General features: G+C 37.2%; 2 protein-coding genes across 2 annotated transcripts; both read right to left on the bottom strand.

Moving 5' to 3' along the window:
• Positions 1-163: 163 nt before the first annotated feature.
• Positions 164-1,102, bottom strand: LOC124094318 (olfactory receptor 1D2). The gene has a single exon (XM_046447023.1). It carries the CDS (start codon positions 1,100-1,102, stop codon positions 164-166), a length of 939 nt encoding a protein of 312 aa, XP_046302979.1.
• Positions 1,103-13,815: 12,713 nt separating this feature from the next.
• LOC124094300 (small ribosomal subunit protein mS35-like) lies at positions 13,816-14,914 on the bottom strand. Its single transcript, XM_046447002.2, has one exon. The coding sequence runs from the start codon at positions 14,905-14,907 to the stop codon at positions 13,933-13,935; it is 975 nt and encodes a 324-aa protein (XP_046302958.1). The 5' UTR covers positions 14,908-14,914; the 3' UTR covers positions 13,816-13,932.
• Between the last annotated feature and the right edge of the window lie 1,605 nt (positions 14,915-16,519).

Genomic DNA, 16,519 nt, shown 5'->3' with positions numbered 1-16,519 from the left:
AGACCATCAAAGCCCAGTGACCAACCTTCTTTATCAGTTACTGTTCACTTCCTATATATTAGTTGTATGCTATATGAGAGAAACCTCTTAGTTACATTTGGGTATATCTGGATATAAATATATCTCCGTGTCTCAACCTCGGTGTCCTTTTTCCAAATTACACTCAAGTGGACCGCTGAAAGGGTTTCTTTAGGAGTCTTCCCAGAGCCCCATGCATGTCCTTGTTCCTCAGGCTGTAGATGAAAGGGTTCATCATGGGGGTCACGACAGCATACATCACTGTGGCTACTGAATCCTTCATGGAGTAGGTATGCAGGGGCTGCAGATACACCATACAAAGTGTCCCATAGAAGAGGGAGACCACAGCCAAATGGGAGGCACAGGTGGAGAAGGTTTTGTACTTGTTAGAGGCTGAGGGTATTCTGAGGATGGCTCTGATGATCCAGACATATGACATGACCATGAACCCTAGCGGGGTGAGGAAGATGAGGCAGCCTGTGGCGATCAGCACTGTGTGGTTGATCTGGGTGTCGGAACATGCGAGTCTCAGCAGGACGTACATCTCACAGAAGATATAATGGATCTTGCGGGATCCACAGAAGGTCACTCTGGTCATGAGGAGAGTGTGAATGAGGCCATAGAGGATAGATAGGCTCCAACATACGGTGAGCAGCAGGAGACAAAGCTTAGGGCTCATGGCTGTGACATAGTGGAGGGGGTGGCAGATGGCCACATAGCGGTCATATGCCATGACAGCCAGGATGAGGTTGTCCAGGGCCACCAGGGAGACCAGGAAGTAGAGCTGTGCCAGACACCCTGTGTAGGAGATGGCTTTGTTCTGGGACTGAAGGTTCACCAGCATCTTGGGGATTGTGTTGGTGACAAAGAAGAGGTCAGTGAGGGAGAGGTTGGCCAGGAAGAAGTACATGGGAGTGTGCAGGCTGGAGTCAGAGCCAATGGCCAGGATGATGAGCACATTCCCCACCACAGTGACCAGGTACATGGACAGAAATGCCCAGAACAGGATCCGCTGCTGTTCAGGAATCTCTGAGAGCCCTATGAGTAGGAATTCAGAGTCCCCACTTTGGTTTCCTCCATCCATTCCCCACTTCTCTGCAACAGGAGCACCAAAAAATGCTTACCAAATGCTCTCTATTGGATAAGGACATGAAGTAAAAAAAATCAACTGTTTCCCTTATATTAAAAATATTATAGATCCAAGCATGGAGGCTCATGCTTTGAATCCCAGTAGCTCAGGAGGCTGAGGTAGTTGTAGTAAGAGTTTAAAGCCAGCCTCAGCAAAGGTGAGGTGCTAAGCAACTCAGTGTACCCTGTCTCTAAATAAAATAATAGGGCTGGGGATGTGGCTAGTTGTTGAGTGCCCATGAGTTCAATCCCCGGTACAAAAAACAAAACAAAACAAAACATTATATATATATATATATATATATATATATATATATATATATATATATATATATATATATATATAAATCTTAGAGCTGGTTGTGTTGAAGTGCACCTGTAGTCTCAGCTACATGACAGGCTGAGGCAGAAGGATCACTTGAGTCCAGGAGTTTGAGGGTAACTGGATGACATATCAGACTATTTCACAAAAGTTTTGAAATATTTTTATAATTTTTACAAAATATAAACAATAAAGTAATAATGGCACAAAAACACAACTTGAAAAGTCTTTGTGCAATGTAATCATTCCAGCAACTTCTAATTTAACATGCTCAAGGAATTTTATCTATATCTCACATTAAATTTTGTCTTCTTAGCAATATTCTTGAGGTGTTTAATGATTAGTATGTTATTACATTGTTAGGTTTTTAAATGATATGATATTGTATAGGTTTTTTTAATATCTTTATTTATTTATCTTTATGTGTTGCTGAAGATGGAGCCCAGAGCCTCATACATGCTAGGCAAGCGTTCTACCACTGAGCTACAACTCCAGCCCAATATTGTGTAGGTTTTTAAATGATGTTGAATACAAGCCTATACATTTATAAGAAATAGTTTAATTCAAAAATAGAAATCAGGAAATAAAAATATTTGAAAGGAGTAAGGAAAGTTATCATTATTTTGTTAAGATGATGATATATCTAGGAAAAATAAGACAACCAACTAAAAGACTACTAGTTAAAATGGAATTTCAGGATACTTGCAATCAAGTTTGATCTCTGCCACTTACCAGCAGAGCCACATCCCCAGCCCTTTCAATTTTTAAATTTTAAGATAGGGTCTTGCAAAGTTGCTTAGAGTGTTACTAAATTTTGAGGCTGGCTTTGAACTTGTGATCTTCCTGCTTAGCCTCCCAGGTCTCTGGGATTACAGGTGTGCACCACAACCTCAGTGCTATTGTTTTATTTTATTTTTTTTAACTGTGTCAGCTCATTATTTTTTGTGTGTTTTTGTTAATGAATTATAGTTAAACATAATATTTGGGGTTTGTTTTGACATAATCATACATGCATGAAATATAATTTGCTCCATTTCAGTTCCCAGTACTTCCTCTTTCCCTACCCTCCGGCCTCCTTTTGTCCCCCACATTTATAAATGAAGTTGGCTTCTTTTATTCTGTGTCATTCTTTTTTCCTTTTGGTATAATTTGACTTGCATTATTTTCATATTAAACTAGAATTAATTTATTGTCAATTTGTAATGTTTGGAATTTGTTGAAATTTCTGCATTAGTGTAAGATATAAATTTAAAAAGAAGTTTCCCTGGAATTTGTTTTTCAAAGAATAGCTTTCTTATGGCATTGAAATCTATTGATTAGGCAAAAAATTCTAGTGTGAATAACTCAAGCAATATAGAAAATTGTAAATTGGGAATAAGAAAGTCATCCTAAATTCTTCCTAGTCAACCACTTCTAACATTTTAATAGGCATACTTTCAATTTTTTTCATCTTTAGTCACTCAACAGTGTGCAAGGGCATCTTTCTCCAAGTCAACATTAAAATTTATTGCCAACTTCAAGTAATCTTGTTTTTCAATGTGCATAACTTTTTATTTATTCTTAAGATTTAAAAATGTACCATTTATATTCTTTGATGTTTCATTGCATTTTCTGATATAGTGTCTTTTCTAAAAATTATGTCTGTTTTTCTCACAGTTTTCTTTCATTCTTTCCTTGTATCTCAGAGTTCATACTGTAACTATTGTGCCTATATAATTAACATTTCATTTTGGTGACTACTCCACCTACTCTTCAGAAATGATAGAAAATTCCAATCTGTTTCTCTGTAAGCAAAAAGATAGATTAAAATAGTCACTTGAATAGATTTAATAGTCTATAGAGGTATTATCCCAAGTAATCAGGTGAGCTGTCCCTTTATGCAAAGGACTTACTTAAAATTTAAAAAGTTTAAATGCATAATATTAATGATATGCATAATATCAAATGCATCTATCAAAAGAGACTGTTCTACTATCAAGAATCTTGCTTTTGGGTAAACAATAAGACCATTAAATTTGAAAATCTAATGGAATATGCAATTTACTTCTGGCTTGACTGTGAAGATCTCCAGTGACCCACTCTTGAGTAAAATTGTAAAAAATGAATGATTTCAAACCTCTGGAAATGATACTAAGGGCATAACACAAATAAACATCTATTTAAGTAAACAGAGGTGGGTTAGTCTGTGGCATTAGCACCAGGACCGCTCATCTCCCAACCCAGATCCTAGATTGCTGCAACCCAGAACATGCAGCTCCCTCTCCCCTTTTCTGCAGCAGGAGGGATTTTTTTTTCCCCAAGAGATATTTCTTTGATATTTCTTATTCTGTCCTCTGTAACCTGTTGCTGGGGTTAAATCTCAGTCCTATGTAGTCAAGAAAAGGGAGACTTCTGTTTAGCCCTCACTGTGGGAAGGGGGCTGTAGCTTGGTGTAAGTGCTGCGGATACAGAGGTCTAATCATTCTGGATCAGGCTCATGAGCAGGAGAGGGAAGCTGAGAGGGCCTCAGGGTGCTGCCCTGCTTCTCTCAAGTGTTCAGTCCCAAGGAGGAGTCGCCAGAAGATTGCTTGTTTCACCACACCCACCTCAAGAACTGTATCTCAGAGATTTTGCCTTGGTTTAGAATCAGCCCTACAACAGGCATTTCTTAATATTTTCCTCCATGGAACTGACTTTGCAAGAGAGAGTGGTGGAAGTTGTGATGAAAGGCAGTTGGGAGAAGATTCATGGATTTAGTGATGCAGCAAGCTAGTGAGCCAGCAGCTCTGCTGCAGCCAGGACAAGTACCAATCACTGACCCAAGACAAATGATTCCTTCCAAGAAGTCAGATTTGATTGAGTTAGTCTGTTTTTGCAATTTATGCTTTTGAATGAAATAGACATCATTACCCTAAGTACATGTATGAAGACACGAATGGTGTGACTCTACTTTGTGTACAACCAGAGAAATGAAAAATTGTGCTGTATATGTGTAATATGAATTGAAATGCATTCTGCTATCATGTATAACAAATTAGAATATAAAAAAAGAAGAAATAGCCAAGTCTGGCAATGAGTGGTGTTAAACAGCTGAATGTGGGCGGGGAAAGCTAGCCAGAGAGCCCTTTCAATACCTCTGTCAGTTCATGGTGACTGTGGGTACTACATAAGTAAATAACAATAAACCCCAGGAGGAGAGCTATAAGAAGTCATGTAAAATGTTCCAATTAAAAAATAAAATGAGGCATGAAAAGAAACAGGAATGTATGATCAACAGGCCATGACAGATATCAGGCCTATGAAAACAACATGATATCAGGTTGAACAGAAACAGACCCCAAAGTAGCCATTAAATATGGTCACAAAGTTAAAGGAAAGCATGATTAAACATATTTAATAACAATGTCATGTCAAAGAGAGAATATGAATAAAAAGAAAGTATAAAAAAGAATGAATGGAAATGTTGGAGTTTTGATATATATAATAATTGGCATTAAAATTTCGAATGAGGTTCAATACTAGTTTCAAATTAGCAAAAGAAAGACTAGCAATCCTGAAGATAGGTTGATACAAATGATACAAACCTTAAAACAGAAAAAAAATAATGAAGAAAAACTGAAAAAAAATGTGGGACACCATTTAAGTATACAAACATCTTATGGAAGTATAAGGAGAGAAAGGATAAAAAAATATTCAAAGAAGAATGGCTGAAAACTTCCCCAATTTATGGAAAACCACTAACCTACATATATAGGAAGCTCAAAAACTTCAAATAGTATACCCATAAAGATACCCACTGTAGGCCATAACACTGGAAGAAGATTTTGAGTCAGAGGTTTGAATTCAAATCCCAGTTGAACACATGCAAGCATTTTTGAACACATACAAGTATTTTTTGAGCAAACTGTTACCCTTTAGTTAGCCAGATAATGGGTTAAGTGCTATAGATATTTTTATATGCTATACTATAGTATATAAATATATACAGAGGTACTATATACAGAGGTTTTATTTAGTCTGCAAGGGAACCATTTGTTTCTCTTATCCCATTTTAGAGATGAGGTGACTGAGATTCAGAAGGTTAGTGAGTAACTAATAGAGTTGGTATTTGACTGCGTCTCCTTCAACCTCCAAATTCCATACCCTAACCGCTCTGCCACACATTAAGAGTAATAATGCTTGCCTTAGCCAGGATTGTGAAGAAATGATGTATGTGGAAACACTCTTTGAACATTAAAGATTTATTGTAAATTAGAGGGGCTATTGGGGATGACTGAGGGAGTCCTATTGACCAATTCCTCTAATTTATGATATTTTCCCAGCCCTTTCCAATATCTAATCTCCATCCTGGGCTTGCTTCTGACCCTGTTTCAGACAGGAGCAGCCTCAGCCCACCCTGGGACTGCAGGGAAGGGCCCAGCATGTTGAGCTGGCAATTCTTTTGTGTCAGGCCCTACACAGGAGAGAGGAGAGCCCAGGAACTCATCATTCTGAGCTTCCTGTACAAAGGAGTGTGGGCTGTCCAGGTCAGGAATGAGGGTGTGAAAGAGAGAAAGGCAGTGAGGCTGTTATATGGAGGATCTAAGTGCTAAGAAAGCAAAGCTTGCTGGGGAGGAAGTAAATTTCCCATCAGAGAGGACACACAGACAGGCAGCAGGAGCCTGTGGGCTGAGAGATTGTTTCAGTGCAAGGAGGTGATGATTAGGGGTCTCTTTATATATGAAGAATTGGAATCAAATTATGCAGTAATGATGTGGTGGCCCTTTGGCATTTGAGTGGAACTTCTAGAGACTGTATCCTGAATCTTTTATTTGTTACTCATATACTTCTCCTTTTGTTCTATAGAACTTTACATCATGTTTCTTGCAGTGGGCAACTGCAGCTTTGAGCTAAGGATCTGCCCAACAACGCAGTGTGATTTGATGGCGGAGAGGAGTGGTGACTAGGAGTTCCATGCTGTGTGTTTGCCTTGTGTTAGCCCACCACCTGGAGGAAGGAGAAAACCTGGAAACTTGTGACCAGCAAAAAGGAGGCTGCTTGCCACTTAGAAAGAATAAAGAATTGTAGCTGGGTGTGCTGGTGCATGCTTATAATCCTGGCTATTCTGGGACAGGAGGATTGCAAATTTGAGGCCAGCTTTAGCAACTTTGTGAGATCCTCTCTCAAAAATAAAAAGGACTGGGGGCTGGGGCTGTAGCTCAATGGTAGCATGCTTGCCTAGCGTGCATGAGGCACTGGGATTTGATCCTCAGCACTACATAAATGTAAACAAATAAAATAAAGGTATAAAAAATACAATAACATAAAAAATAAAAAGAACTGTTATCAAGAGCACCTGAGTTCAATCCCCAGTATTGGAAAAATCAACAATGACAAAACAAAACAACAACAACAAAAAAACAAAACAAAAGAATTGCAACAGAAGGGACTGGAGTATAGCTCACCAAATGCAATGTCCTGGGTTCAATTTCAGGAACACAAACAACCAAAACCAAAACCCAAATTAAATGACAACAAAAAGAATTTGCAAATGGAAGGAGGAACTTTCATTCCCCCGAGATGACTGAAGTCTTGGGTAGCCTGGGCCACCATGTCTATTTCTGCCATGGAGAATATTCTTCCACCTCCTAAGACTCTAGCAGAAACTACTTCCTTCCAGTCTGGCTCCTGAAATTCAAGCTCTCTGGGACACTTGCATGACAAGAGGGACAGTTGGGGCCAGATGACAAGATTGGGAAAGCCAGAAGACCTTCAGAGGAATTGAAGCCTCTGTTTTCTAGTGCTTGATGTAAGAGTCTCCACACTTTACTGAGTGTCAGGATCACCTGTGGTGCTTCAGGGGAGAATGCTGATCTCCTGTCCTTTTTCCTTAAAGTCCTGGTCCTATTTTGAGAACCAAGACTCTTTAACCAAGCACCTGGTGGTTCTATTCTTAGGAAACTCTGCTCTGAGTCTGGAAGAGTGAGTAGGTTCTGGACCTTGGTGTGCTCAGATGGTCCTTGGAGGCACAAACCCTTCTAATATGTGGCTCAGCTGTGTGTGGAGGGATTGCAGGGGCAATATGGAAAAGGACTCCAGACTCGCAGTAGCCTCTGGCACCTCCTCCATTCTGTCCGTTCTACTAGAGCACAACCTCCCGGAGCTCCCTCATCTCACTGAATAGCCGTTCTTGCAGGTGGTGGGAATCACAGGCAGCAGGGCATGTGGCAGTAATTTGAAAACCATATAGCACTTAAAAGATTTGAAGGCTTGTTATATTACTTTAAACACCAAGAGGTTAGATTACATAGTATGTAAAAAACAAAATAGAGGTGAGAGGGAGAGAAAGGGGGATGGAGAGAAGAGGAGAGAATAGAATAGAAAAGAGAAGGCAAGCCTGAGACCTTACCTACTGACCTTACCCATTGCTCTGTGCGGTTCTTAGAGTTCTCTGGTTCAGCTGTCACCACTTTTCTCCTATACAGGATAAAAAGGGCATAAGGGACTCTAATGCATAATTTTCTGAATAGGGCTTAATGACTTGTGTTTTGGCTAAAGATGAGGAGCAGGAACTTGTTCCCTGGATCTCAGTCCCTATAAAAAGGGAGACAGAATTTAAGGCTCTTTATGCCCTCATTGGTCTGGGGGATCTAAAACTGAGGCTTGGATCCCAGTTTCATGTAGAACGGGGCTGAACAGGGCCTATTTATCAGTTTTGGAGAGGCCTTGGGGAGGCAATCCCAAGACAGCTTCTTGAGATGAACACAGATAATTGCTCCAATGTTGATATTTAGAGGCAAAGATCTTGGGAAATGAGTCTAGTTTACAAGAAGTAAACAAATCATTACTGTGCAGCAGTCCTAAAAGTTGCCCTATGAATAAAGATAAGTGAAAAATAAAGAAGAATCGACACATTCTGAAACCCAGCTTTGAGCCATTAGAGATCTGGAAAATCTCAAACACTAATTTTGGCTCAAGATGGTTTCAAGTTGTTTCAAATACTAAAGTAAAAGCAACTGGAAAAAAAATCATGTTTGGAGGAAAACAATGTCCCTTAGATCTCAAATTATTTTTCTCAATATTTTTTAAGGATAATATCCAACACATAAACGAGGATAAGTAGATATATGAGGAAATAAGATTTCAAAAGCAAGGACCAACACATGGGAAGCATGTAGGGACCCCGGATGTGAAAGGAAAAATAGAGGCGAGAGGGAGAGAAAGGGGGATGGAGACAAGTGGAGACAGCTGACCCAGAAAACTCCAAATTCTAATTATCAGACACAGGCTTAACAACAATACTTATGCTTATATTTAGGTAATAAAATGAAGCTAGAAAGTGAAGGAGGAATTTTTAAAAGAGTCCTGGGTACTTAGAAGAAAGGCACACTGCTAGCACTCCAGAAGTTAACCTGTATTTCCTTTTAGTCACTGTTCCTGCAAGGGTAACTTCATGTCCCTTCACAGCACCCCTTTTAGACCCTCACCAACACCTCACCTTTTATTTCTTTGATAATGGTCATTCCAACAAGTGTGAGGTGATGTTTCATTGTGGTATAATATCTGTTCTTATTAACTTAATAATTTAAATTAATATCAATTTAATTGGCTACATCCTCTATTCTTTAACAATTGTTATATTGTATATGTCTATGTTATATTTTGATATAGTACATATCACATTTTGTATCCATTACATTTTTATTTTGAAGGTTATATATTTGAAACAACCTCCCCCAAACTAATACATCAAACTCATGATTTCTTGAGTACTACTTTTAGCTAAATAAAAAAGAGTGAGCCAATATGAAGTCAATTTAAATACCTGTCACCTTTTTTAATAGTCACTGTCTCATGGCCAGATTTGCTTGTTTTATCCCCAATTTCCTCCTCATCCCTTATTCCTTTAGATTTACTTTGAACCAAACTCTATATATCATTTCACTGGTAAATTTCTATGTGTATCTATAAAAACAGAAACTCTTAAGGAAAGAGTTATATATTTATATATTTCTTAAGAAAATAACTAATATGCCATTATCTCACCTAAAAATTTAACACTAATTTATTTGTATCACCAAATATCTAGTATGGTTCATATTCACAACTGCCTTATACAGGTAAAAATAATTCATTATTTAAAAATTAGAAAATAAAGAACAAATCAAACCCAAATTAAGAGAAGGAAAGAAATAAAAGTCAGAACTGAAGTAAACAAAATGAAGAATTTAAAAAATATATACAAAAGATCAATTAAACAGTTTTTTTTTTTTAAGATGAACTGACAAAGCTTTAGCCAGGCTAAACAAGAGAGGAAAAAGAGAGAGAGAAAACTTAAATAAATAAAGTAAGAGATGAATAAGGAGACATTATAACTGATACCATAAAAATAAAAAGATCATTAGAAACTGTTATGAATGATTATATGAGAACAAATTGGAAAACTTAGAAGAAATGGATAAAATTCTGCACAGCACAGGAAAATAACAGGGTGAAGAGGCAGATTGCCTACAAAATGGGAAAATCTGTGCCAGCTTTTCATCTAACAGAGGATTGAAATCCCAAATAATAAAGAACTTGGAAAATGTAATAGCAAGGGACAAATAATCCAATCAGAAAATGGGCAGATGAGCTGAACAGGCACTTCTCAAAAGAACAAGTATACAGATGGCAAATAGACACATGAAAAAACACTCAGCATCTTTAGTCATCAGGAAAATGAACATCAAAACTACACTGAGATTTCATTTCACCTGTCAGAATGACTATTTTTATATTAAGTAAAAAACCAAACCAAACCAAACAAGAAATGCTAGTGATGATTCAGGGAAAACAGAACATTTACACACTGGGAGTGGGAATGTAGATGAGTATGGCCAGTCTGGATAACAGTATGGAGATGCTTCTAAAAGCAAAAAATAAATAAAATAAAATAGAACTTTACTACGTGACCCAGCTCTACCACTCCTGAGTACATACCAGAAGGAATCAGTCGGCATGCAGTAGGATCCCAGCATATCCATGATTATCATGGCATTATACACAATAGCTAAGCCATGGTGTCTGCAATGTGAAAGTAGAAAGGCATACAACAGATGAATGAATAAAGAAAATGTGGTACATATACACAATGGAATATTAGCCATAAAGAAGAAGAATGAAATTATGGCATTTGCCAGTAAATGGACAAAACTGGAGACTATCATGCTAAGTGAAATAAGCCAATCCCCCCCAAAATCAAAGGCTGAATGTTGTCTCTGATATGTGGATGCTAACACTAGGTGGTGAGTGGGGAATAGAAGTTCATTGGATTAGACAAAAGGGAATGAAGGGAAGGGAGGGATGATGGGAATAGGAAAGACTGTAGAATGAATAGGACCTAAGTTTCCTATGTTCTTATAAGAATACATGACTAGTGTAACTTTACATCATGTTTAATTACCACAAAATGGGATCCCAATTAGAATAAGTTATACTTCATGTATGTATATAATATGTCAAAATATACTCTACTGAACATGTATATCTAAAAAGAACAAATAAAAAATTTAAAAAAAGAAAGTTTGTAAGGGGACTGGATATGATCAGAGGATGTTATGTACATGTTAATATATGTATAAAAACATACAATGAAACCCATTATTTTGAACAATTAAATGTGCTAATAGTTATGGTAATAAAAAGAAAACTACAGATATTGATGTGGCTGTGTCCCTGTAGTATGCTGTTTTTAAGTCCTTTGAGTATAGACCAAGGAGAGGGATAGCTGGGTCAAATGGTGGTTCCATTCCCAGTTTTCCAGGGAATTTCCATACTGCTTTCCATATTGGCTACACCAATTTGCAGTCCCACCAGCAGTGTATGAGTGTGCCTTTTCCCCCACATCCTTGCCAACACTTATTGTTGTTTGTATTCATTCCACTGTCATATATACATTTAAAAATTAATTTAAAAAAACTACAAACTGATATCCTTGATAAATTTGGTAAAATTCAACATATTTTCATGATTTAAACCCTCAACAAATTAGGTATAGAAGTGACGTATCTCATCACAATAAAGGCTGTGTAGAATATTGTGCTAAATGTGGAGAAGCTGAACGTGTATCTTCTAAGGTCTGGAGCAGACCCAGGATGTCCTCTTTCACTACTCCTAGTGAACACAGTACTGAAACTCTTGACCAGGGTTAAGCAAGAGAAAGAAGTAAAGACTACCCAAACTGGAAAAGAAGTTAAATTGTTCCTGTTGGCAGATGACATGATTTTATACGTAGAAAAACCTGAAGATTCCACCAAAAAACTGTTGAAACCAATAAATAAATTTAATAAATCTGTAGATATTTATCATTTCTTTATCTTAAAACTTCAAAATCCCCACTCGGCCATGGTCACTGAGCAGATCAGACTTCTCTTGTTCACGCTTCTTGCTCCGCTTCCTCTGAGACCACGTCTGATATGGCTGAGATCGAGAAATTCGATAAGTCCAAACTGAAGAAGACAGAAACACGGGAGAAAAATCCTCTGCCTTCAAAAGAAACGATTGAACAGGAGAAGCAAGCAGGCAAATAGTAATGAGGAGTGCACCACCAATATGCACGGTGTATTCCACAAGCATTGCCTCCTTATTTTACTTCTTTTAGCTGTTTAACTTTGTAAGATGCAAAGAGGTTGGATCAAGTGTAAATGACTGTGCTGCCCATTTTCACATCAAAAAATCAAGAACTACTGACAATTAAGGCCAGGCCTGCCTCTCCCATCTGCTGGAAGAGAAAGAAAAGAACTTGCATGTCAGTGAAGGAAGATGTTGGGTGGGAGGATGGTGAATCTAGAGTAAGATCCAAGCTGTTCCAAGGTGTCCTGCAGCCTGTAAAATGCAGTTTAATCAGAGTGCCTTTTTTTTTGTTCAAATGATCTTAATTACTGGAATGCACAATTTTTTAATACGCAGATAAAAAGTTTTAAAACCGAAAAAATTCAAAATCCTTTCTTCTAGCTTTTGAAATGTACAGTAATAACTGTGATCTATATCACCCTCATGTGCAATAGCTCACCCAGAGTTCTTGCTCCATCTAACTGCAGCATAGGACCCATTAACCACCTTCTCCCCATCCCACATGTATTTCCATAACTTATCAACTCCACTCTGACCTATGCTTTGTTAGTTTTTTGCTCCAAGGCTTCAAGTGTTCTTTCTACTATTTTAATTCAAAACCTCCACAACAGTCACAGGAATTCTTAAAAACACACTCCAGATGGAACTAATTAGACTTAAATTACTCTCTTGTTCATTATTGTCATTAAAGGCATCCTTTTCCTATTAGTGGCTCAACCTCAAAACCCTGAACATCTGCTGCTATCACAATTGTTTCCATTCCACATTATCTCTGTATTTAGGGTTTATATCTTCATTCCACACATGTGTGAGATCATGTGGTATTTGTCTTTTTGTGCCTGACTTATTACACTTATCATAATGTCCTTAGGCCCATCCATACTGTTGAAAATGACAAGATTTAATTCTCTGCATGACCAAATGGTATGGTTGATTTGACATCCTGCATCTTTCTTAGTAAAAGACATTGAATAATTCATTTAATATTTCAAAAATATGACTCTTATCTGTAAAGGAATGTTATTTAGTCTATGCTATAGAAATATGTTGAAATCTTCCAGATTCTCTTAGAGATGTCTGATTAAACTCCCGACCTCATTACGTCTCTCTCTTCCCTTACTTTTTTGTCTCTACCTAATCCTTGATGAGAGATAAGCATCATTGTTTCATGTAGAGCTTTTATCTATATATCATCTTTCTATCTATGATAATTTTATAAACACTCTGGAACTTACTACCAAGCCTGAAAATTAGGACTGTGGTCATATCCTACATCGAACCACCTAGTACCCCTAGTTTCATTCCCCTGACTATCCCCTCTCGAACTTCCTCTCATCTGAGCCCTGTGGTCATTTGTTTTTAATGCATTTTTATGGCATATATGTTTATTCTTGAAAATGTATTTTTGGTTGTTTTCATTGTTTACAGCCTTTTTTTTTTAGATTAGAAAATACTTTAATTGAGGATCTGTTTCAACCCAGAATTGGCGATAATGTAGGGCTGGTTCTGAGCCTAGCTTTTCAAATAACCAAAATCATCTTTCAAAAGCAATCAATAATGCCAATCTGAGGGGAAAGAAATGTGGCAGGTGACAAAATAATACTTAATATGAATATTAACACCTTTAATATTATATATGTAAGTATATGAATATTAAAGATGTTATACAGAAATAAAATCAAATTTAGAACCAGAGAAATCACAGAGATCTTCTGATTAGTCTAATAAACCCAGTGTATAAGCTTAGAAAACGTGGAAATAATCATTGCCATCATACATTAGAATGAAAGGAACAATTTTAACTCTGATGTAAAACAATGGTTTTTAAACATTTTCACTTTTATATCAAATTAGATATTGATTACATATATCATAAGGGTTTTCTATGTTGTAATTCATGCCAAATTTAATATTCTTTTCACTGATTCTTTGTACTGAGAAAGGCTAATTTCATTTTCCCCCTCATTCTTAAGAGTAACAACAGATTTTTGGTAATCTTCAACTTCTTTAGTACCAAGAAGTTCTTCTTTATTTACTTCTGTGTTCTCAGCAGCTTTAATTTGAAGAAGTGTTTCCAGGATATTTTTTTCTGAGGCACTATTTTTCCATATATATTCTTCCATGTCTGCTTCAGTCTTATTTTTTTCCCATTCTTCAGTTTTCCAAGATTCATGGTATAAAACTGTTAGTAGATACATTGCATAATCATAATTCTGTCTTTTTAAAGGGCACCTATCTGTTTTGATGGTAAGTACATCTGTGGTCTTGCAGTATCGTTCTCCTACAAGTTTAATAAGTTTCTTCTTTGCATGATCATCTAAATTCAAACTGGAAAGTTTCACCCTTAAGGTTACTACTCGAGCTTTAGGGTTTCGAATCAATGGTCCTGATGAAACATAATCAGCTGTGTCAATTTCAATCGGAAAATGCTTCTCACATTTCTCATCACTGTCTAGTGCAGCTGGCCATTCAGTACAGAAATCTTTAAGAGCTTCACAGTGTTTTTTAATTGCTACAGGAGTCAAATGCAGAAAATTGGGAATCTTTAAAAGTTCCAGATTTCCCTCCTTTGCCATAGGCACTCCTTTGTTTACTGGATAACCCATTCGAATAGGTAGAGGTACTGTGGAGGGTTTAAATGGTGCTGCAACAGGGTAAACACTAGGCCAGTCCTGGTCAACAGCCATTTTCTCTGTCCTAGGAGGCAGTGCCTTTCTTCTCAGCTGCCTTTCACTTTTGGATGTTCTTTCTATTGTCCGCAGGCCAGGTCTCCGAGCGTGAGTGGCCGGGGACACGGCGGTGGAGAGGGTACTCAGAGTCCTAACCCCCGGCTGAAGGCCGAGCCACAGCCGGACCACGGGGGCTGCCATGCTGCGAGAACGGCTGTTTACAGCCTTATAAAAAGGATATCAGTAATAATCTTTGGGAATTTGAATTTTGAAAATTTAATGTTTTGTTGCTAAGATTCAAACAAATTGTAGTGTGTCTCCGTGGGCTACTCAGGGGGATAAAAAGAGATTTCTCTGTTGGTGAGGGTGATTAACCCCAATGAGCAAGGACATCACATTGTTGCTATATGATGGAGGACAAAGAGGACTGTCTGGAGTTGTGTGTGGGATGCCTCTTAATATTTCCATGACCAACAAATAAAACAAATAGCAACTCCATAAGATCCCCTTGCCCCCAAAAGTGCTTTTGAGGGTTTATATTTCCCCCAAATAGAAGTCACCTCTGCAGGTAAAGACTGGGGGGCGGCTGAATGGTCCTCAGAGATTAGAGTGTCAGAGATGTGGTCATCCCTAGGTTCTGATACCACCACAACCTTTCCCCTTTTATTACACTGGTTCTGAAGGAAGTCACTTCCTGCACTCAATAATCACTGGGCAACCTCGGCATTCTTTTCCCTTTTGTTAGTCTTTCAGAATGCACCTTTGTATCAGATTCTTTGTATTCATTGTTTTTGGTTTAAATATAACAGATGTGATTTCTGTTTCCTTAACCATCCTAAGGAAACTTCATTAACATAAAAGCTATCAAGGCTTTTCCAAACTTAGTCAATCCTAGGGTTTACATAGAGTAACTTAAATTACTATGTTAATATTATTTCAGAACAGCATGCTTGACAGAATCAAAGGAAGATGGCTCAGACAATGAATTGAAAGACAGGGGCAGTAGTTTTTATTTGCAATGGAATCTATTCATGTACATATAGATTCTTATGATTATTGTAGGAAATAAAGAAAGGAAGGTCAACTTCCCTTATCTAACTTAATGCAGAGGAATAATGTGAATTTGATTTCAATAGTTAAGTGTTTGAACTTCTCCCAAGAATATATATTTTCTCAGCTCTTCTTATGTAGTGTTCTCTTTAGCACTTAATATTTCTCTATAGAAAATATTTGAAATATTTTATTACATTTGATCTTATTGAGTTATACCCATTGGAGAAATATTAACCTTGTATACATTATTTAAATATATTATGGAAGGATTCACTTATTCATTTAACACAATTTTATTAAGTAGTTACTATATGTCAACTGTCCTAAGTGCTGAAGTAGAGCAGGGAACAAGACAGATCCCAAACCTTCACATTCAGGCTGGGAGAGATAGAGAATAGATAAATTTATGTGACATTTTCATTGCCTAGCCTTGAAAATGCCCTAATAAAATACCTTTATTTACTGCATCCTATGATCATTCATTCATACAAGTTTATATTAAGTTGTAATCAAATCCTTTTCAGTTCAAAAGAAGATAATTTTGATAGTTCTCATCCTTGGTGTTTTAGGGTCCCAGAACATGTTAAAATGTGAGTACCATCATCTTCAAACATTCATGGACAAATTCTTGGCAACATGAATTATATATAGAAGACAATAATTATATTTTACCTGGTAGTTAAAAAAACTGGATAATAAGACAACCTGCATATTATTCTAAGATATACTCAAGCCATCTTTTAAGAACATTTTATTTGGA

The sequence above is a fragment of the Marmota monax genome, unplaced genomic scaffold (genome assembly GCF_021218885.2).
Source record: "Marmota monax isolate L192 unplaced genomic scaffold, Marmota_monax_Labrador192_F-V1.1 WCK01_AAM20220418_F8-fsc00138, whole genome shotgun sequence".
In the NCBI taxonomy this organism is placed as follows: Eukaryota; Metazoa; Chordata; class Mammalia; order Rodentia; family Sciuridae; genus Marmota; species Marmota monax.
The sequence above is the reverse complement of the archived record's forward strand: the minus strand, read 5'-3'. Positions and strand labels throughout refer to the sequence as shown.

Coding starts and splice junctions, on each gene's coding strand:
- LOC124094318 (XM_046447023.1), bottom strand. CDS start 1,102: ATGGATGGAGGAAACCAAAGTGGGGACTCTGAATTCCTACTCATAGGG.
- LOC124094300 (XM_046447002.2), bottom strand. CDS start 14,907: ATGGCAGCCCCCGTGGTCCGGCTGTGGCTCGGCCTTCAGCCGGGGGTT.